General features: G+C 37.0%; 1 protein-coding gene across 2 annotated transcripts in view; it reads right to left on the bottom strand.

Moving 5' to 3' along the window:
* Positions 1–5,290: 5,290 nt before the first annotated feature.
* The window catches only part of tmem108 (transmembrane protein 108), a 62,604-nt gene continuing 43,570 nt past the window's right edge, over positions 5,291–24,324 (bottom strand). For both annotated transcript variants that reach the window (XM_079863138.1, XM_079863137.1), the window contains exons 3-5: positions 10,247–11,374; positions 9,868–10,019; positions 5,291–6,700 (exon numbers count right to left, since the gene is read on the bottom strand). In XM_079863138.1, coding sequence (XP_079719264.1) covers positions 6,584–6,700; positions 9,868–10,019; positions 10,247–11,374 — 1,397 coding nt within the window. In that variant the 3' untranslated portion in view covers positions 5,291–6,583. The remainder of the gene's footprint in view (positions 6,701–9,867; positions 10,020–10,246; positions 11,375–24,324) is intronic.

The raw sequence follows: 24,324 nt of genomic DNA, 5'->3' as shown, positions 1-24,324 counted from the left end.
AAGCGAATAAAAAAAAACTGTACTGTAATTACAGTTTTTTACAATCGCTATGACAGATTTTTCAATACATTTAACAAGTTTCCTAAACTCTTAACGCACCAACACACCTAAAACACACAATTGGCAAAACGGTTAATTTCATGCTCAAAATCACACATTATAAACTGCAAAACTAATTTTCAAAATACAATAATACACTAACACAATACACCATGTCTCCCAAAACATTAACACATGTTCTCTTACACCAGGAACATTTAGTCAATCATAGCACAATGTCATAAAAAACACTAACATCAGATGGAATTACAGAAACTGCATTATTTTATATGTGTCAGGTATGCCCTTATACAACAGACATATTATTCTATAGATATATTATACTATCTATTATATCTATAGATATTATATTGATCATAGATTGTGTTTTGCACTGCAGTTTATTTTGAAGTCTCTCTACATTTTTGTTTTGTTTGTAATGTAAATGCATTTTGTTGTTGTTTTTTTGCAGCAGAAATTCAATACAACAAAATAAATGACCCTTCTTAGAGTAGCTTTATGGAATGTATGGTTTATGAAAAAATAAGACAGAGACAGAATTGCTGCAGTAACGGCTTTATTTGCAACAGGACATTTCTGCAAGATAACAAAAATATGCAATATAGCTGCCATTTACAGTATTACTGTATGTGAAAATACAAAATATACAAACAGAAAAGGCCATCTTCTAATCTGCCCAGTCTTCTGCATTTTTCCACGTTCTCATCCACATCACACCTGATATCTTCCCTGGCAAGGCATCTTGGGAAGAATCTTTTACAGTAACATGCCTTATCCACCCCTGGCAGTGTTCAGCTGTGATGTCTTGGTATGCAGCATCTTTTGCATACAGGAGGGACATTTGGTCCTGTGGACTATGGTCAAAAACCTTTCATCTCCAGGCTGAGAAAACTCCTCAATGGGGTTGAGGAAAGGGAAGTAAGGGGCAAGGAAAATGGACATCATCCTCTGATGGGCGTCAAACCAGGCTGTGACTATAGACGGGAATGGTGGAATGGTGGAATGCCACATTGTCCCATATTTGCATAACTTCAATCAGCTGTTTCTCACTAGCAATGGAATAATGTGAAAATACAAAATATACGAACAGAAAAAGCACCAGAATAAAAAAAAGAGTCATCTTCTAATTATTTGCATAATTCAATCAGCTGTTTCTCAGTAAGAATAGAATAAAATACAGGGGATATATTTGTGTTTCAGTTCACAATATAAACAGCTGTTTACCTTGACTTTAGCCTGTAAGGTTAGGTTTAGAACATGGTGTTATCTGTTCTGACATACAGTGTTAAAGCATTGGTAAATTTGGCAGTAAAAATCCATTGTTTTGTTCTTGTTTGAGCTTGTGTGTAAAAGAAGTTCAAGCATTTTAAATTTGTGTTAATTGTATGCATTTTGTGTTAAAGCAACAAGAAATGTGTTAATAGTATAGCTTACACAGGCGGATGTAGTGCTAACTGTGTTAAGAGTTTTGGAAAATTGTTAAATGTATTGAAAAATCTGTCATAGCAATCGTAAAAAACTGTAATTCAGCAACAACGGTGATTTGAAACATATATCTTGCATTGTTTGCTGTTGAATGAGCTGATTGTTAAAAGTACTAAATTGAAAGAAGATCATACTGTTGTGTTTCTGTGATTAAACCAAATGTTCTCATTACATATTACAATAATCTTGTGTTTGAAACAATGATTATGTGGACTGAAAACACGTGCAACTGAATGAAAGCATTACATCAGGTTTTGAAAGAATGACTAGCTGTGTTACAAGTGTGATCAGTTTGGATTTTTGTACTAAGAGTTTTGAAAATGTACACCTTACTTGTGAAAATAGTACCAAAGCGAATAAAAAAAACTGTATATTTAATTGTTGCCACTTGTGTTTACCAGTATGGATGGCATGTGCATTAGAGTGCAGAATGTGTTCTGAGAATGAGAATGTGTTTAGAGTTCTGCTGAAAAGTCTAAGTGAGATCTGCAAATTGTGTTTTACCATGTGAAATGGTTTAAGGTATTGACAACAGACTGCACAATTAGCTAAATGAGTTCAGGCAACTGAGAACTTTGTTCAGCCAATGGGTTTTAGTGTTTTAGCAATTGAGAAAAACTGTATTACAGTTTTTCTCGATTGCTTAAACACATTTCTTGAAACTCTGCCTCGTATTCTCAAAACTATGAACACAAATCCATAACGTCTCACCCAATTCCCCAAACATCCTATTTTCAGGTCAAAATGAAGCTCTACACTCAAAACCATTCACTCTTGCTGAAAAACCAAACTTTGCCCTCAGACAGGACACACAAGCCCTCAAAATCACACACACTACAACATAGTCTAACACACTGGTGCAATAAATTCAAAACAACATTTCCAAAACTGGTAAGCTATGTTGCTTGTGGTGTTTTTCCTGTTTTACTCTTTTTTTAACTTTTTTTTTACTCTCTCCTCTAATTTTTTTTTTAGATTTACTTACAGTAAGATGTGTGTGACCAACATATGACAGTAAAAGAACACACACAAACCATATTCTAATATGGAATTCGAATGGTAAAGAGTGTTGGGACGTAACAGGAGGGCCTCCACTCAAGGATACAATATGATGGACACGTCTAAGAATGTTCCACATATGGTTGAAATACCTAGAAAGATAACATTCTGGGAGTCAAGACTATAAAGGAGAAAGGAAGCCCTCCCTTCACTGTCACACTCTGCAGCCACACAGACTGTACGACTGCTGGCCTTTTCTTGCAAGAAAATAAACCTCATCAAAGATTATTGGAAATGTTTGTCTCTTATTCAGTGATAGAATTTTGTTTGCCACCACTCCTCCTTGAAGGTTCTCGAGGCGACGGTAAAGCGACTCAAATTTGGCCTTACTCGTAGCCCAGCCTCCCTCATAGTCATACAATTGATAAAGACATGGGCAACTAGAGTGGCTTGAATTTCATCTGAGACTGCTTGTCTTCTTGTCCTTGCCCTTCCTCCTCCTCATTCTTATCCCTCTTCCTTCATGTCTTTCTGGATCCATTGTTCCAAAACACAATAAACTGATTTGGGCCCTTTTATATATCTATTGAAGGTTCTGATTGATGTGTGTTAAATTTTGATCTTAGTGTTTCCACTTGGGTAATTGTGTGCTAACTGAGCTGAAGCTGTGCTGACTTGAGTGAACAGTATTGAGTGCTAGTGCTTTCTAAATGACAACATGGTCTAAGCAATGAGAAATGAAGGGATTTGTGTGTAGAGTTTTGCAGTGACAGTTCAACAAATCTGACTCATGTGTCAAAACAGGCAATAGTGTTTATAGTTTAGTGAAATGGGTGTGCTTTTTGATAAATGGCGTTATGGTTTTGAAATTTTAGTTCAAAAGCCTGGTTATAGTGTTTAAGCAATCGAGAAAAACTGTAACTAATGTTAACTAATGAACCTTATTGTAAAGTGTTACCCAATAACTTCAGTAGTAGTACAGTAACTATCAGAAGTCACAAACTGACCAGCAACCTTTCAGACGCCATCTTGCTTTGTCTAGCTCAACTGTCACCAGATGGAACGCATAGGATTATGGGATATCAAGGGCAGCTTTTCTGATGCAGAAACTTTAGGATATTTTAATGCAAAAGTCTTACATATTGTGCCTTTAAAGGAGAACTCCGGTCAATTTTAACATTGAGCTCATTTTTTTGTACATTTGGAGTGCTGTCAATACAGAGAACAACGACAAAAATCGGTGTTGCCTACACCATGCTATCCTCTTTTTAAAATTTGCACCCTGTTGACTTCAATGGGGCAAGTTTTAAACCTGCTTTTAGCCTCTTAACATCCTTGATGTGTCATTACAAGTGCACAGGTCATGTGAGTGATTCCTTCAGAGTGAACACGGGTGAATCTGACTGCAGTAGATGTAAAAGATATGAATAAAAATGATATTTATTTAGCCAGCGCTCATACCTGTATTTACATCCTGTTTTCAGTCAAAGTCCATAGTAATCGATTGTCGAGTTCACGCACATTGGTTTAGTACCTATGATCATGCGCGTGAACTCGACAATCGATTACTATGGACTTCGACCGAAAACAGGATGTAAATACAGGTATGTGCGCTGGCTGAATAAACATCATTTTTATTAATATCTTTCACATCTACTGCAGTCAGATTGACCCGCGTTCACTCTGAAGGAATCACTCACATGGCTGGGCACTTGTAATGACACATCAAGGATGTTAAGAGGCTAAAAGCAGGTTTAAAACTTGCCCCATTGAAGTCAACAGGGTGCGAATTTTAAAAAGAGGATAACACGGTGTAGGCAACACCGATTTTTGTCGTTGTTCTCTGTATTGACAGCACTCCAAATGTACAAAAAAATGAGCTCAATGTTAAAATTGACCGGAGTTCTCCTTTAAGCATCCCTCTTGAACTGGATTCTTTTTTTTTTTTTTTCAGATGGAACACACAGACAGCATAAAGCTGCATATAGGCCTAATATATTTGTATTTTTTTTTACATTAGGTACATTTCTCAAATAACTCAATCCAGAATTTGCAAAACAAAGACTATAACACCTAACTGCATTCTAGCATGTGATCGAGAGGGTTTATAAAAGGCCTACAAACATCTGTCGCCTTTTGAGAGACCGTGAATGAATAGGTGATCCAGTGAACGTCCCAGTTGTGACACACCGAACAGCTTGTGAATAGAAAAGCTCCATTCAGCATATAGTGTGAACAGGGAAAATTCCAGAAACCATGTAACCCATTTAAATCAGGGGGGAAACATTGGCATTGTGCTCCACTTTGCTTTCTTAACAGATTTTGCTTTAAATATTGACACTTTTAACTGATACAAAACCCCAATATAGATAAAAATCAGCAACAAACTGAAGCAGCTTTAAAAGCCTTTTTATTTGTATCGCTCAGCAGTAAAAAGTACAGTTTATGTGCTACAAAAGATTAGACATGATTCATAATATGTGAGAGCAGTTTTTTCTTGTCAGCTGAGCAGTTATCGCTACCTCTGCTTACATATTTAAAACTCATGCCAGCACACAAAAAGGACGGAAACAACGGGGAAAAAAAATACATTTAAACAATATATATATATATATATATATAAAAATCTGCTAAGCACACAGCAAAAAAATTAGATATGTATTGAGAAAAGATGATGATATGGTCTTAAAACATGTTACCAACCTCAGTGGCACATGTTCAAAGAAAGTACAAAATAAAATAGTTTCTCTGCATGTCTTTATATCTAACAATTACACTCTATTACATCCAGTGACATCATTGACATTCATCTAAAAAAAAAATAATACTGTACAATAGAGCAGTAAGCACTGAGAATCAAAGAGAAATATAAGGAATTCATTTTGGTCTCATTTATTCTCGTCAATGTTCACACAAGGGACAGAGATAGACAGACAGAACAAACACACTCATTCACCCTTCACTAAGAAAAATGTGTCTTCTAACAATATATATATTGTTAAACAGAGCGCCAACCTGTGAAGCAATAGTAGTGCCATTTTCATCAGAGCATGATATAGCAAATAAACAAATGGGTTTATTAAAAAAATGCATTTCCACTACGGTTATACAGTATAATGCTTAGCCCTGCTAAGTTGAACACAAACACTTACAATATGAACAGATATGATGTCAAATGTGGTGCACAGTAATATTACCATACAAAGGCCTTTATATGAGACATTTCATTGGCATTTAATCATTTTTTCTACTTGCTTGTGCAACTGTCGACGTGAATTTTAGGGTGTAACGAAATCTTGATAGAAACAAAATCCTGTTTTATATAGTCTAAAGACGCACATACACCTCAGATGCATGCAACAAGACATAAACACTCATGAAAACATCTCAGACATCTAAGGAATGGGACAATAGTCGTTTTGTCTTTTGGCTGGTGACTCAACTGGGGACAAACATCTCAGAAAGTCATGATTCGGCATCCATCAAATGCAAACAGGCAATCACCTCTAGTTCCTCCGTGAGGGAAGCGAGGATTGCTGCAGTACCCACTGGACCCATCCCAGAACCGTTCCAGAATCAACGCCCTTTACCCCTGCATCCCCTTACATACGGAATTCAAGTGCGGCAGGCTTTTTTTAAGTAATCATATTAAGTATTTTGGGTAACGTCACACAAGCATCCTTACACCACGCGGCATGTTTCTCAGCACTCTGCACAACCAAAGCCACTGGAACATATGAGCAACAACACTTACTGTTTTTATTCAAAAAAGACATAAAAACCCTTATCACAATGAAGCATTGGTAGAAAATCCACATCAGAAAAATATGCAAGGGCTCCCCCTCATAGTAAATAACATTTGTTCTTTTTTGTAATATTCTTTCAGCTCCTTGAAACCAGTTTCATATATAAACCGCAGTCTTTGAAGGTTCACCACATATATGTATATAGTTATTTATATATACTCTTAAAAAAATGCAAGCAAAGAAAAGAGACTGGAAAATCCTCAGGGATTCTGTCTCCTTTTAATATAGTGTGTTTAGATATCAGAAGCCTTGTCTCTGTTGATAAAGAGAGTCTCTTGGCAAAAGGGGTTAACCAGAACCACGCCGCTGTCGCTGTAGTCACCATTAGGGGGCAGACACGTCTCCTGATCCTGAAACACAAAGAACAACATTAGCACTTGCTTTCAGGCTAACTAAAAAGCTAATCACTTAAGAGCAGCTGCTACAAAGCTAAATGCAGTTAAGGTGAAAGGAACAGGTATTCTTCTTAGGATCTATGTTCTTTACTTCTTATAGACACAAATGTGCATTTCTATGGTGTAGTGATTGAGCTCTATTGCCATGGAGACGGCGTGTGTGAAATAATGGGAGGAAATGAAGGAAGAAGCAGGTTAAATTGCACCTGTGGGAAAAGACAACTTATTATGAGGCTCTAGATTCTAAGACGATGTATTTCGTCATTCATTCGTATTTGGTCACACATATTGGGAATTCTTATTCAGACATCAAAATGAAAACATCCATCCAACTATTCTCAAATCTATCTATCTATCTAAACCAGGGATGTCCAATCCTGCTCCTGGAGGGCCACTGTCCTCCAGAGTTTAGCTCCAACCCCAATTAAACACACCTGAACCAGATAATCAAGGTCTTACTAGGCATTCTAGAAACTTCCAGGTAGGTGTGTTGAGGCAGGCTAGAGCTAAACTCTGCAGGACAGTGAGTTTGGACACCCCTGATCTAAACTGAGGGATTATGAAAAATTGTGAATAGCATAAGATACAATAGTCAACTAAAAAACACTGATATAGTGGAATACTGAGGACAAAGGAATAAAGGAAGGGAGTGGATGTCTCTGTTGGTTCTCTAAGAGGGGTAAAGGAAGATATGAACACCTGGGTCACCGGCATCCAAAACATGATTCATCATCATCATCATCATCACCATCATCATCACATTCCTGTCAGAAAATGCCAGCAAGCAGGAATGAAAAGGTGGAAAACAAGAAGCATGGAGAGGTTGAAATGGAAAATGTCAATGAAGGGATGGTAACAATCCGACAAAAGGTTCAGGGAAAAAACAACAACTGTAAACTAGTGAGTTTTTTAAATTAGAAATATGGTCACTGGACACCAGGTGGCGATATGTAACATGAATGGGAAATCCTGTTAAAACACTCTCAGTTACCATTAAATGAGTTTTTCAAGGACACATTGTCTTGATTGCAATGATTACTGTTCATTTCATAATGATACGCCAGCAAAAAAAGATAATTTAAAGTATGTATTGTGCTAAATGAGAAAAGCATCAAATAGACATCACAAAAAGTAGCTATAGAAAATGAAATATTTTATTCGATTCAACATAAAATGTTTCATATATATATACACATTTACAGACCAAAGCAGTTTGTTTAACAACCAACCTACCAGTAGGTGGCGTTAACTGTCTAAATAAGTAAGTAATTGAGTCATTCATTCATTCGATTCGTTCAAACGGCTGATTCATTCAGGAATTAAGTAAATGGTTCTCTTTATGAATGGGCCATTGAATCATTGTTTCACCTGATTGATTCGCTCAAAACGCAGAAGCCAAATGATGGCTAAAAAAGGGGGGGACAGGATCATGAAATGTTGCGAGCAGGAATTGAACCAAAATCAACCACACGAGCACCACAGCTCAGTATGTCAGAGCACATGTATTAACCGCTAGACATGTAAGAAACATTCTAGGGCTTAGAGCCCAAGGAACTCACCCAATTAGTTGTGCTGCGTTCCAATTCACCTGCTTATATACTATGCACTAAAGTATGTACTCTGTGAAAAAAGTACATACTTTTGAGTGTGTAGCAGAAGAGCAGTTAAGATTTAAAGCTACACTGTGTAACTTTTTTAGTTGATTCTTAGCAAAAAACACTTAGTTCTTTCAAAAATATATGTGTTCATTAATGTATATTTACTTCTTTCAAGTAATAAAGTATTCTCGTAAGTTTATAATCTGCCATTGAAAGTACATACGGGTGAGGGGTTCGAATGCTGGTCGCCATGTTGCCCCTCCATCTTGAAACTACATTAGCCAAAGAGGGACATACCTGTAAATTCAAGCTTCGCCTTTCGCGCTTTACACTCAGTGACACAGAGACGAATGCGAGGGGGAGATTACTCGCGACTGCCGGCAGATTTGAAAGATTGCTGATGGAGGATCACGCCTATTTTCGAGGACATGTAGCAGAGTCGCCAAGGAAGCGAAAGAGAGAATTAAAACGTCAACGCGACAGGCAAATCAGCAAGACTAAAGTCAATACTGGAGTAACTTTTCCCAGATGGAAAGAGCTCATGAGGAGCAAAGATTTTAAAACGGACGCCGAAGTTGCCTGCTTTCTTCTCGACAGGTAATTCAGCCTATTTGTGTAAATTCAAAGTTTTATAGTTGCTTGTCTAACCATAGCATGGTTGTGCATAACGCCAGAACGACCTCTAGTATAACTTGCGTTACTTTTCCTCGCGTCAATGGTGAAAAAGTATTGTTTACCTTGTAACATAAATCTGTGCTGCGACGGATCACAGGTGATAGTTTTAAAGGCGCAATTGGATGAAGTCGAACTGGAAGCCATGTTAATCTTGGAATAATACGGCCACCGTAGGAGTTAAAACGCCCTCGAAATTGAAAGGAACAGAAACTAATATTCACTGGGTAGTCATATACAATTTCACCGCTAGATGGGGGAAAATATCACACAGTGTAGCTTTAAGATATGCTTCCATGTCATAATTGCATCTTTGAAGTCAGCAAGAAATGGAAATTTACTTCTATATTCCGATTGCATATTATTGGTCTTATTATAAACGATTGACAACGAAAACGGAAAAATTTGACCCTTGTAATTTTAACTTAAAGGTGCTCTAAGCGATGTTGAGTGATGTCACTTCTTGTTGACGTTCTAAGTATTGTCAAACAAAACGGAGGCTAGCTCGACCCAGGCTCCAGGCTGGGCCAGTTCGTTTTTGTTGCCGTTTGTGGAGCCTGGGCTCTGTCTACAGAGACTGCCTTTTTTACAGTGTGTTCAGGGGACAGGCAGCTAACGGATAATGAGGAGATGTTTGCTGTATGTGACAAAAAATGTTTCGGCCTAAAAAACGCGTGACATCGCTTAGAGCACCTTTAAAATATCATAACGTGATCTTCCACTGAAACAATGACTTCTCTACAGTTGCTTGTGCCAGTTAAGTTCTTTTTTCATCACAATACGGAAGAAAAGATCTGTTGCTACTTCCGTTACATCACAGCTTTAAGCACAAAAAGCAGTGGCAATCAGTACCTCAGTCTCTAGTGATTGTATCTCGCGTGGGAGCTCCACAGCATGGCGGGTGAAGTAATCCATGGTGATGGCATCATTCCAGTAGCTCAAGTTGTTCTCCTGAGTAGATGACTTCTTCTTTTTCCTCATACAGCATACGGTAAGTAGCACGGCTGAAGAGAAGAAGACATGAATTAAAAGATTCAAATTCTATATCTAACTCTATTTTAGCTTTTAGACCACTTTGTATGATGTGTTTCAGAAAAGTTGTAAGCAAAAAATACCAAGCCACAAAGGGAATATTATGTTATCCTGCTTCTTTGGAAAAGTTCCTGTCAAAAAATGATGACAGAAAGCACAAGTTTTCAAAGCTGGAGGAAGTGTGATATTGGTTACTCACAGCATGAGGAGACAGGCACGCTAATGGCAAGAACCAACCACACAATGTCCATTTTTTCCAGGCAGATGGTGTACTCTTTGTGAGGAGGATCCAACGCAGGGCCCGACTGGTTTCCAGACCCCCATGGGCCTTGTGTGGTGGCTGGGACCTGCCTGTTCATGAAGCTCCCGCTAGCTGTGGAGGGTGCCTCTGATGTGTCCGGATCATTCGCTGCAGGCAATGAGGCTCCAGTGCTGTTGATAACGTCTGTGACATTAGTCAGGGAGACAAGAGAATCATTGGTCATGTTGGTGGTTCCATCCCTACCACCTTGGACTTCCATAGAGCTTCTACTCTCTCCTAAAGAAGTGGGATTGGATGTGGTAATGTGGTTGGAAGATGGGGCTAGAGCTGGAGAAGGAGACTGGATGTCAGTTTGTGCTGAAGTGGGATTCTCTGTTGAAGACACGTCGCGCGATGTAATGGTGTGATGTGGAGCCGACTTGTCCGCATTCTGCCCTTTGTGGGTTTTTAAGGGTGAATAGAATGGTGATGACTGATGTTGAGGGGTCACATCACTTTGAGTCCCTGAGAAAAAAGAATGACCCGAGCCAGAATTTGTGGTTTGGTTTCCACTGTCCAATGCAATAGCACTTTTCTGATTCCTATGGTCCAAACCTGAGGGCTCAAACCGGTTCACTGGCTTTCTACTGATTGTACTCGGCTTATCGGTATTAGTGCTAAAGTTCTGCTCTTGGGTTCTAGGGGTTCTATTGAACATACTTCCAGAGGTCATTTGGGGCGCTTCTGCTTTTGAAATAGGGATATGAGGTGGCTCCTGATCCCTGGGATCAACTGGATGGACCCCTACTATTGATGTCTGAACTATGGCAGAAGGTACAGTGGTCTTCGGTGTCTGGAATGGGTTGACAGTAGTGGGTCTACGGGTGGCTTCTAGAGAGGCCAGTGCCTGGTTGTGCAGATTCCCAGTGCTGGAGCCCTCCTGCAAGCTCAAGGGCCCCAGTGAGAGGGTGGAGAGGGTTCTTGTCCTCGTTGACATGGAGAAAAGGTCCCGAAGGGTTTGGCTGGGGTGAAGCTCTTCTGCAGAGAACACCAGCCCAACTGGCACAAACAGAATCAGTAGGACACCTGAGAAAGGAAAACAGACAGTAAGAGGAATTTAGACAAAAATCTTTTATGCAAATATCAAATCTCACTGCACTAAGGAAACATTTAGTTCAAGCATTATTAGTCCACAATGAGGTTCTTACAGGCCCATTCAGAGATGAGTCAAGGAACAGTTTTGAACAGTCTGAATGCTGGTATGGTTACTAAGTGTCTTGATGACATCACCACAAAAGGGCGGGACCCTGCTTTATGGTTCAAAATGGTGTTTTATGTCACCACTCCATACTTAAAAACATAGATGACACCTGATGATCAGAGTAAGGACATTGTTTCATCTGCATGCTATTTTAGTTGCTATAGAAACCAAGATTCAGCTCTTAGAAGATGGAAGGCAGTGAGAGATGAGAGAACAACATCACAAACAATATCAAGAAGACATCTGAGTCTGAGTTAGTTCAACACCAGCTACTGAGCAATCGTCATTGTTGACCTGTAGGTGTCTAAAATTGACATTCTTTATAAGATATGTGTTTCATGCTATACACAAAGAACCCTTTTAAGACTCTGTTTTTATTCAATAATCAGAACAAAGCTTAATGACCCGACCAAAGCATGATGTAAAGGAAAATTACATCATGACACTACTGATTGGCTGAATGCAACACAAAACAAACACAGTCCCAAACCCTTCACTAGTGACTATCATGAATAACAAACTTCTTTTCTACAATTACCCTGTTGCATTGATCAACAACAAGACAGCAAGTTGATTGTGTAAATGTTTAGTGAATCAGGAGTTTCCTACCAATCACAAGCTGCCCTTGCTGAACAAGCAGTGAAGAAGAGAGATAAACAGACAGTTTCTCTTTCAAGTGCTAATGCTAACTCATAATTACCATATCAAACACAAGCATGCCCATGCTAGAAAACGACATGGCTATGATGACAACATGACCATGCTGATTTCAAAGTTCACTACCACATGCAGTACATTAGAATTGAAGGTATTTGCCGTGTCCTTTTTTTTTTTTGGAATCAAAAGGTATTACATCTCCCATTCAGCCATTCCAATCCAATGCAGCATTAATAAAACATCACCCTGTAAATAAAACATGAATCACTGCTTATTTCACAACAAAGTGGCGCGTTTAGATCAGGCACAAGCTCTCAAGCTCGCTCCGCTCTGCACACATCCCAGAGCGTTTAACAAGCCGTGGATCTGAAGGTTCACACAGCCACTGAAATCATCTGATCATGAGCTCCCTGGTTCCATGTAAACACACCGCTGTCCTATTAACCAAGTCATGTTTTATAATTTATAATTCATTTTTTTTTTAAAGTTTGGAAATGGTTTTCAAGTCTGTTAGCATAAAAAAAAATCAGTGATTACTCAGTTTGGACTGAGTTTTTATCTTGGTATTTTGATGGCTTGTCTGTTCCCTCTGGATTGTGTTCTGTTGATATGAATGATGTTTTATATCAAAGATTAGCAAATGAGAAAATCAGAAGCCAACAAACTCTGAGATCACATCATTAAAGACAAAATACAAGCATTCTAGCATGCTAATCTAGTCTGTGCTAGCATGCTAATCTGCTGTACAGCCAAAACAATCTTTGTTGTTATCGCTATAAAACTGCTTTGAAACAATCTGTATTGTAAAATGCGCTATATAAATGAAGGTGACTTGACTTGTCTTGATTTAATCTTACTATTTCTGCCATATAGTATGCATATACAGTACAGGATAATATATAATAGCATACTATGCATGAAGTGCCCAACATTCCACACTTTTCCACACCAGATTTTTTGGTTAATTAAGTACATCATCCAGGTATTTGAAGTATTTTTCTTTTTGGAACTTTTATTGTGAACACACTACTCACACTTTATACTACAAAATGGCATAGAATAGTGCATAAGTACCTTTACTTCCTTCTAACTGCCACATGGAAAATGCATACTAACATATATACTAGGATGTACAGAAAATTATGGAATTGTGTAGAATGTTTGTCCATTCAAATGTAATGAGTATCTTTAAAAGATTTGGTACTACTAAGGTGATAACGTGAGATTGTCACTTTATCAATAGTCATTTTGATTATTTCAGGCTGTTTTTGCATTTTCTGCGTGTAGGACCATCAGTGAACAGACTGTGGGTGGTCTGTCTGAGTCTCAGATTAGGAGTATGATTGTTTAATTGAGATGTTGTTCCAGAAACAACAAAGGATGATCCAGGAACATGTCCAATTTAACAAATCACGTTAATCCACGAGTGGCATACTGTATGTGTGTGGTTGTACGTGTGAATGAATGGAAGTTATAAAGAAGGCAAGATAAATATCATTATTTTTTTCTTTTAAAAACACTGGCATTACCAAGGTTATCTACCATCCATCAATGAATGACTCACTCTCAAGTGACATTTATGCTCACATACACTCTTACACTTCTCTGACTCACGGTGTAATAGTGAGGGGGAGGCAGAGGAGGACAACACATAATACAATCACAGCACTGGGCGAAAACACACACTGGATACTTTGCAAGATGAGCACTGGACCATAAGAGGCATGTGGGTGTTAAATCAACTACAGGCACTTTTAATGCCCAGGTGCTTGATTTTTATTAAAACTATACCAGATTTTAGGGTGGTAATGTTTTTTAAAAAAAAAAGTTTTTGAAAGAAGTCTCTTATGTTCACTAAGGTTGCCTTTATTTTAATGAAAAAATGCAGTAATATTGTGAAATATTATAACAATTCAAAAGAACTGGTTTCTATTTTAATACATTGAAAATTTTAATTTGTCTCTGTGGCGGCAAAGTTTAATTTTCAGCATCATTACTCCAGTCTTCAGTGTCACATGATCCTTCAGAAATCATTCTAATTGTCACAATCGCAGTGAATAAGGTCCACAGAAGAAGATCAGATGAAGATGAACTAAAAAATAAAAGTATTTAATCAAACAAACGCAGATAATCCACAAGTAACAAAACAGCATGTCATACACAAACAAATAACAGACAATCATGGCAAAGAAACAAGGAACTTAAATACACACTGATAACAAACTAAAAGACTAACAGGTGTGATGATCAGATGAATTGCCATAGTAACTAACGATGGCGGGAAACATGAACAAAGACAACAGGAAATAATGAGAAGCAAACTAAAAGTCCATTATAATTCAACTAAACGAGCAAATGACTGACTACCTGACACTAATATTCTGATTTGGTTCTCAAAAAAACATTTCTTATTATTACCAAAGTTTTTTTTTGTGGAAACTGTGATGCATTTCCCCCAGGATTCTCTGATGAGAATAAAGTTCAAAACAATTTATTTATTTCTTTAAAAAATGTTCTGACACCAAATTTTGAATGGTAGATATATTTTATTGTTTTACCCTTGTCTCTGACTTTCCATCCTAAAATATGAATTATTACATGTAAACTATAATAATCTGAACAAAGACTCAAATAATCATACACCATTTCATTTTTGTATTGTAAAAAAAAAAATTATATGATACATTTTTAGAAAAATTGTCCTTTTGGTGACACTTCCATCACTACCAATAATTTGACATAATTTTTATTATTTCATGATCTAAAATCACATCAAATCATGTAAAAAATAAATAAATATATATATATATATTGAATTGTGTGCATTTACGATGCATAAAATGAAATTAGCCTTAACAAGTCAAATGAGCCTAGCCTAGAAAGAAGTTCCCATTCACAGAATGAAGGGGTGTGTGTGTGCGTGTATTAATCAATGTCACATACAGCATATGTGTGTGTGTACATGCAATGTCATGGTCAGAGATGTGTAATTAGCCAGAGCAACAGCACTATGCTGATAGAGTACATGTCTAACGCAGACAGAAAGGTATGACCTCCTCTTTCACACAGAAACAGGAGAGGTGTTTGCAATGAAAGCAAATTGGAAAACCAAATTGATGAAAAGTCCAGCAAAAACATTCATTATGTAACAGAGTGAATGGTGCTGTAAAGAGAGGAGAGGTGTGAATCAAAAGAGAGTGACAAGACACTAGAACTCCACAAAACGGCTGGGAACCCGAATAAAACGTAGAATATAATGGAAAAGGCATATGCAAAAGTTCTTTGTTATTGTTCAGTAGATAAATTAGTTTGACAAGCTAGAGCTTGCACATGGAATGATTAACCTTGCAATAATTGCTTCCTCTGTTTCTCTGCTAAAAAATTACTTTCATTACAAAATTACACGCGCTGCCATCTGCTGATTTAAAATATAACGTTCACAGATGGATGGGTGCTGGAGACTTTTTCTGACACAGAAGTTTATCACAGTTTTTGTTTCAGGTCTTTTATATTTTGGAACTTTCTTAAAAAATAGTAAAGAAGATTTATGAAATGTACTCATGCAACAAAAGAGTGCATACCACATGATTATAATTTAAGTCATTATTTACTGAAAATATATGCATATTCAAGTTGTACAGCATGTGTCAAAATTGTAAGAACTTCAGCATCTTAAATCTCATTTGGACTTCTTTTATGGTACTTTATGGCAATTTCTTGTCATTTCAAGCTTGACAGCCCATGGTATATTTGTGAACAATCTTGAAAAAGTAAATAAAAAAAACCTTGGTGATATTTATACTATGATTAAGCGCCAGTGAGCGGCGGTTTAACCCTAAGTGCCGGGTCAAAAGCCAGTTAGGCATTAGTATGCATTGCTCCAGTGACCCTGAACCACAATCTTGATGATCATTTCCATCTGACATGCTACAAGCGTATGTGAGCAAGGTCACGGAAAGGGGGAAATGAACTGAAATTAAAAGTCTTTGGAATGTTTATGTAGTCTGTGACATTCCTAATGTCATACACAGACATTAATAAATCACATGAAAGAACCATCCTGCACACTGTGATCCTTGAACTGTCTGCAAGTCTCTCACATTAGAGCTGCAGGAGATCTCAAATGGCCTCGACAGATTGTATGGGTTTACAGCTTATCTTCCCATCCATCATTCAATATTACACACTAACCTCACCTCCGGAGACAACGAGCCAAGGTGGCATCTGCAGTGTGAGGCTGAACAGTGTTGACTGACACATCGGTCCACTTGGATCCGAAAGACACGGGTCGGGTTCGATTATTAGTGGCCTTGGGTCTCAGGTAATTTTAAATAAATGTGCTTTTTCCGAATGGACCCGAGAAGACCCGAATTCTTTTAAACTAATAATATTTAATTATTTCGATAATTACCGTGAATATTTGAAAAATAATTATGTCATCTCTAATCATCAGGCAAATAACATTACGACAAAAGTTATAGGACGTAATAGTGATGAGTGTAGGGGTGTAACGATACCCTCATGTCACGATTCAATACATATCACGATACGATATTATTGCGATACTCCAAAACATGATAAAATGTTAACAAAAAATGTACTGTTGATTAAAATGCTAAATTTGATATTACATTGTGGGTGTAAATGAATAGGCTTTGACTTGTGCTGGTAACCAAATGCACAGGACAATGGTGACCAGAATATAAATATTGATGATTCTGAAGCTGAAAACAGAATTATTTTAGACAAATATGCTTTCACTCTTTCACTGACTAAATATATTTAAAATAATGTAGGCCGCATTTTACTGGTAACATAAGACATTTGGCATTATCAGGACCCACAAATATTCCCCCATTGCATTATTATACAATATATTTAACATTATATATAGTAGTTTAATGTAGTACTGACACTAAAACTCAGACTCACACAGTAATTTTTATTTTAGGTGAACTATACACAATACATAATTTGTCACTATCCACGATAAATATTGTTGCATTTTTGTATTGCGATATATTGTGACACGATATATTGTTACACCCCTAGATGAGTTACTTGCGCATTCGTGTTAAGTGCATTTTTTGAGAAACGCATTTAGAAAAGGAACAAATGTTTGTAACCTCACTTATGAGATCCATCAGGAAAAGACACTTACTGTGTGTTCATGCAGAGCTTTTCTTTTTTTCCGGGCAGAAGCCATTCATCAGAGATGAGGTAAATAGCGTTGAAGACGACACTAGTGAATTCATCATTTATTAGGCTATCGATTTAATTTTTATCAAGCTATCACATTTATTTTTCCACTCAACTGGTTACAATTGAAAGCCGAACCCAGAAATAAGTTGTTTCCATCAGGCAGGCAATAATATAAAGTAATAATAAATAAGTAGTCCTACATAAATTTATGAAAGTAATGGAGCAGCGGCCAAATCAGTCAGCAAATCTGTTTATGTTCGGGTTCGGGAGCAATCCGGGTTGATACATGTCAACTTATTCTACAAACCCAAACCCTAACAGTTTGCTAACAGTCTACTAATACTCTAATGAGAGTTAGTTGACATGTAGTTGCATGTAAAGTTACTTTAACTTTAGTGGTGTCTAAAGTTGGCCATCGAAATAAAGTGTAACCAAAATACATTATTAAATATTAGATTTTTGTGTATTTGTGTATAAAATTCCAAAAATGTGACCCTGGACCACAAAACCAGTCTTATGGGTATTTTTTTTTAAATTGAGATTTATACATCATCTGAAAGCTGAATACATAATCTTTCCATTGATGTATGGTTTGTTAGGATAGGACCGTATTTGGCCGAGATACAATTAGTTGAAAATCTGGAATCTGCGGGTACAGAAAAATCTAAATATTGAGAAATCGCCTTTAAAGTTGTCCATTTCTATTGGCGATAGTGCTGCATCCATTCACAAAAATAAATATTTTATATATTTAAGGTGGGAAATTTACAAAATATCTTCATGGAACATGATTTTTACTTAATATCCTAATGATTTTTGGCATAAAAGAAAAATCTATAATTTTGACCCATACAATGTTTTGTTGGCTATTGCCACAAATATACCCGTGCAACATAAGACTGGTTTTGTGATCCAGGGTCACAAATAAGCTTCCAAAAGTCAGTCAAACCAGGATATACACAAATCTCTTGGTGGAGTTCAGATTTGTGGAAGTCCGTCAGGATGGCAAAGGGAATCAATCCTACTGAAGCACTCTTTGCTCATCTTTTGCAGTGCCTAACACAGCAGTGTGATGCTCGATAGTACACAGAGAATAAGGAAAATCTGCATGTGTGGCAGAAGCTTTAAATGATTTCTAGTTCACGATTGCACACAAGAACCATTCCAATCTAAGGAACATCCGAAAATAGGACACAATCACACACATCAGCATTAATGCTTTGCTAGGTGCACACACGGCGACATGTCCACTCTACATGATGAGCACCCAGTGGAAAATTGAACAAGCTTCCCTGTAGCGAGAACCACACTGGTTCACAGTGATAAACCAGGCACTGAGTCAAGCAGAAAATGCAAAATGAAGGTGCAGGGAGAAGGCCTATTCTAGGTGTTTAGCCAAAGCATTGATTAGCACAGTGCTTTGCAGAGACACTCAATAACTAGCAAGTCTGGCGGTTTCCCAAAAGAACAGATGTAAACACTGTTCTTTTGGTAATGAACCTTTATATCCTCACATGACCCCCTCGCTCTTTTATAAATGGCGTTTAATCTCTGTCACATTAATTGGTCTGGGAAACCAGCTGAAATTAGTATTCTGAAGCAGCTTACGCCTTTAACCTTGAGATAAAAGTCTAAGAAGTAACAGAATAAGATGCAGAAACCTTCTGAGACACGTTTACACCTGGTGTTAACATCTGTATCTGGGAAGAGTAATAACTTTTTTTCTCTGCACCTTAAATATATAATGTACAACAAAATACAGTTTTAAAATACACTGTTAAAAAATGGGCTCGTTAAGATTCTTTTTTAATTGATCAAAAGTAACAGTAAAAAAGGATTTGTTCTTTTGTATTCATCAAAGAATCGTGAAAATTTTTTATCACAGTTTCCACAAAAATGTAATTTTTTTTTTTTTACTGTATTTTTGATCAAACAAATGCACCCTTGATGAACAAAATAAGAGAACATATTAAGAGACTTATTGAAATAATTAAATCTTACCAACCCCAATCTTTTGAATGGTATTTTGCCAGTTTTTGTTGCCAGGTTTTGAATTCATAAATACCACTATGTATCACAAAATTTGACATCCTGAACGAACCGTGCCTTGCCAAATTAACTGATATTTTAAAAGATTTACTGATATTGACGCTTTACCATATTTGACAGAAGACACATTAGAGATGCAAGTCAATATCAGATGTACAGTAAACGGCAATATGTCTCATTTGAACACTTGTGATCAGACCACACAACGTTTTTACTGGAATACCGGGTTTAAACAGAGAGACAATGATCTAAAATATAGTTCCAAATTTTAGCTGTTGACATGCTAACAGAGTGAAAATAAAATCTAAATAAAATCTCTCTTTGACAGTCGCACAAAGGATTATTTAAAGCTATAAATGTGAACAAAACCAAAACAATGAATCCAACCAACAAATAAAATTCCACTGGTGTCTCTTTGGGAGTTGGCAGTCTTTTAAAGCTAGGGATAGTTACCCCAGAGGATTGTGGGTCGCTTTGAGCACTTCCTGTGTTGAGGGAGGGGCAGGGTGGTGCAGATGTGAGCTCATAGATAAGGAGGGAACCATAACACCCTCTGATAATGGCTTCCTGTTTTGTGATTTAAGTTGCGTTGGTCCTCTGCAATGCCTCTGAACTTTCGGATGTTTATCCAATCAGGAGGGCGGACGAACGAGGTGCTTTGGGCAACGGAATAATCAATTTGTTTACCGAATACATCAAGTCTGTCATTTAAAGGGGCACTAACAGTTTATTTTGGCTGCACAGGAAGTAAACATTTTAAACAGGAAATTCCTAACACATAAGTAATGTCACTGGGCTATTCCTGTTCAAAATAGTTGTGACAATGAAATAATGGCCAGGCAGTGAAACAGTGCTTTGGGACTTTTGAAGGAGCATTTCTTTTGTATTCCAATTAAGGATGTTATTTGGCAAAAGCCATTTTATTCGAATAGCCCCACAATCTTCAGGGAGAACAGCAATCCCGCCATAACCGCATGAGAAAGCCATCCGCTAAATTTAGTTTACTTTAAACAAATGGTGCCATCCCTACAGATGAGCGTGCAGATGAACAGATAGGCACGGAAGACACAAACAAACTGACAGTGAGACAAAGAAGATTGCGTGTGTTATCAGTAGGGCACAATGGGGCTAAAGGCACACCTTAAGAAAAAAATTGCTTTTCACTATTCCCATTGTGTATTATTGCAGAAAAAAATATATGTTTGTATTGAACATTTATGGAGCAACAGATTTTGTGTGAAAATAAATCACAAAAGGGGGTTATTTTGTTTAAAAAATCTAATAAATGTGTGAGGTGGTGAAGCTGGCTTATGAATGAGATCCCATAATAATTAAAAAATAAAACGTAATAGATTTACAGTAGTAACATTAAATCATATTTTAGTATATGATATGATTAATATCATATTTTTAAATAGGGTTTCATTATAAATATGGTGATTATCTCTAAGATGGACACCCAACTTAATATATGATATTTATCATATGAGTCTAACCATGTCATGTCAACAAATGGAAAAGACAGCCAGATATGTATTATCATGTTAATTATTGTACCTTTAGCCTCGACAGCAGGGGCGCCTTTTACACCAAAAAAACACACTTTTACATATTCTTCCGTTATTGAAAAATTGTTAGTTTAATTACCTTGAACAAAACTGAAAAACATTAAGAAGACCTTTGTCTCAAAATATATTCAATAATTTAAGCGATTCTCATCTGCTACTAAAAACATCAAATATTAGATCAAATTAGCGCAGAATCAACTTTGCGCTGCTGCCCGCGATCACGTCAAGGATCAGGCAAATTTCCACGTGCATCTTGAAAAGTGGATGCTTTGGAAAGTGCTGTGGCAAGTTTTTGTGTCATTTAGAGGAAAATAAAATCAAAGGCACCTTTTACCCTGCAGAGCCTTTAACCCCGTTGTACCCTACTATTTAGTTTCAACACTAACTATGACTCATGAACTGTACTCGTTATATAACTAGCAAATGCTGACCAAGTATTTGAAGGTTGAGCAGCGAGCTCATTGGCTACTGATACGGCAGGAACCAATCAGCTGTGCCCTATAGAGAATGATGTGATTGCAAGCAGATTGAATTAAGGACCTATCAGCCTGTGCTATCTAGAGTTTCATGACAGAACTTTGTGTGTGTGTGTGTGTGTGTAAAAAAAAAAATATATATATATATATAGAGAGAGAGAGAGAGAGAGAGAGAGAGAGCATGTTAAATTAGGCAAATGCTTTAAATGTTATAGTTTTGACAATAATCTATTGAATAATTTATTCAATACTATTATTATGTTACCGGTAATCTAAAATTATTCCAATCATTTGTATGTTTCTAAAGTTCTTCATATTCAACATGCTCATGTTTTAGATGCTGCCAAAACATTTACTGTATAATTTGGCGTCTGTGCAGATGTACGATTACTAAACAGTTCACATATATGGAGATTTCAAAGCCCACCTGCAGAGCACCAGAACCACCGTGGTCAGTCTCAGATCAGACTCAGAAACACTCTGAATTCAAACACTCCAAGCACTGAAAACACGTTTTCCCTAGACAAACTCTATTGAGATCACTTTGAACGAATGGCTAAAACACACCGGAGCCTGAAAAGTATGTTTCATTGAAACTTTTTGACTGATATCAGACCTTTTGTTAACGCTCATGTTGGATTTTTGTGAGCATGGAGTCTAACAGAATTTTTTGTGATGAAATCTCTTTTTAAAGTTGTTCTACACAGAGAAAGTCTTCTCTGTACAACCTCATGTTCCTGATACATTTCACACTTTTGTGTTGGATCTCAGCCAGCGCGTGTCTCCAATACTAATATTTCAGTAGTGTTCTGAGTCAAGAGCCAAAATAACAGACTAAGATAACATAGATGGGATGTGCTGATGGGATTTTAAAATGGTTTAATTAGCAAGATTTAAATGATAAAGACCACTCATGTATAAATACCGGTACTCATTTATACTGTGTTAAAAAATTAAGTAATGTTAGAAGTATACAATTATAAACCAATGCCAGACTAGCCAAAATATACTCAGACAGAATAGATGTGGACAGTACTCAGCCAATCATACTTAGAGAGATTTGGTTCGAAACATTTGACACTTTTGAAAAAAAAAAAAACTATAATCTATTAGTAACTTCAAACCCTTCTACAGCTTAGTTTGAAATTCCTTTTAAGCCTAATTTGGCCTCATACATACAAGAGGTTGTTGCTTTCACCACACTATTGACCAGGAGGCTTATTCTCTTTAAGTGGAAACATGCATCCCCTGCTTCATATGGATAAAAGAAATTCTCTTGTGTTTAAAGCTGGAACAAATCAGTTTCTCTTTAAAAGGATCTCTAAAACCCTTCATAAAACATGTTAGCCTTTGTTAAATTATATTGATACCATTAATCTGTCACTTGAAAATGCAGAAGAGGATTAACTTTTTTTCTCTCTCAGACATTTATTGTATTATTTACTATTATATTATACTTACAGTATTAGGGGCCAAGCACTGAAACTGCGTAGGCAACTCTTGAAATTGTTGGCGTTCTTATTCTTCTTCCGTATCGCTTGTGGGAAAGTTATGAAATTTGGCACACTGATAGAGGACAGTCACCATAGCAAATTTGGAGTCTCTAACTCAATCTCTCTAGCGCCACCAACTGTCCAAAGTTTCACTCATGTTTATGCTAATAACTTTTGAACCATAAAGGCTAGAAACAAAATCTTGTTTCCTCTGATTACTTGGCTCAAGATGATTTGAATGCATGTTTGACGTTTTGAATTCTCTGAAAAAACTACTGTTTCGAACTCCTAGACGGTTGCTCTGATTTTCACGAAAATTGAACCAGATCTTCTTCAGACCATGCCGACAAAATGTTTTGCAATTCAAGTTGATTTGTCAAACCGTTCTCGAATACTGCGCAAACTAATTTTACGTAGCGCTGTAAAAAAACAGAATTAAGGCTGTATCTCCGCCACGCTTTATCGTATTTAGACCAAACTTGGTACATGTCATCACAAGCATGACCTGAGGCGACATGCTGCGTTTCGGCGCAGCGCCACCTACTGTTCCAGAGATACGATAAATGGCTTTTTTTGATTATAACTTCTGAACGATTTGTCCAAAAAATCATAAAAGTGGTCTCGTTAGATTTAGGGCGTCATGCTGAGTCGACTGATATCCAATTTTTCCATGTCGACCATTTTGAATTTTGTACCAAAATGCTGTATTTTATGAACGCATAAACGTATCGTTACGAAACTCGGTATGGGTCATCAGTATGATGCCCTGAAGGAGCCTGAGAAGTTTCGAACCAGCGCCACCTAGTGGTAAAATAAAAATTTCAAATGCTTATAACTCTGGGAGTCCAACAATACCAAACATGCTAGGTTTTGCCTTACGGTTTGTGTAGCGTTGTGATTTTGTGCTTAAAAAACATTTGCCAATATCTTCTAAATCGTTAAACTGATCGAGACGAAACCACCGTCAGAAGTTTGGAAACATAGGTCGTTGGTCAAACGTTACTGCCCAAATGTCAAAATATTAATAGTAAGTGGCAAGAAAATTCAAACAAAGTCAGGTGTGGGTCATTTTTTATGTGTTTATGCATATAAATGTCTATAACTCCAAAACAAAATGAGTATTTTCACCAAATTTGATACACACATGTATGGGCTCACTCTGAAGACACATAAAAAAAGAGTGGGATTGTGCCACTTGTTGGCGCTATAATAGAACAAAACATGAAATTGCCATTGACTTCAATGAAGTATTGTGATGTAAAAGGCTATACTTAACAAATGCATTGCAGTAACGTTACGAAACTCAGTATATGCCACCAGTCACCTTTTG

This window comes from Squalius cephalus (assembly GCF_949319135.1).
Source record: "Squalius cephalus genome assembly, chromosome: 25".
Classification (NCBI taxonomy): Eukaryota; Metazoa; Chordata; class Actinopteri; order Cypriniformes; family Leuciscidae; genus Squalius; species Squalius cephalus.
The sequence above is the reverse complement of the archived record's forward strand: the minus strand, read 5'-3'. Positions and strand labels throughout refer to the sequence as shown.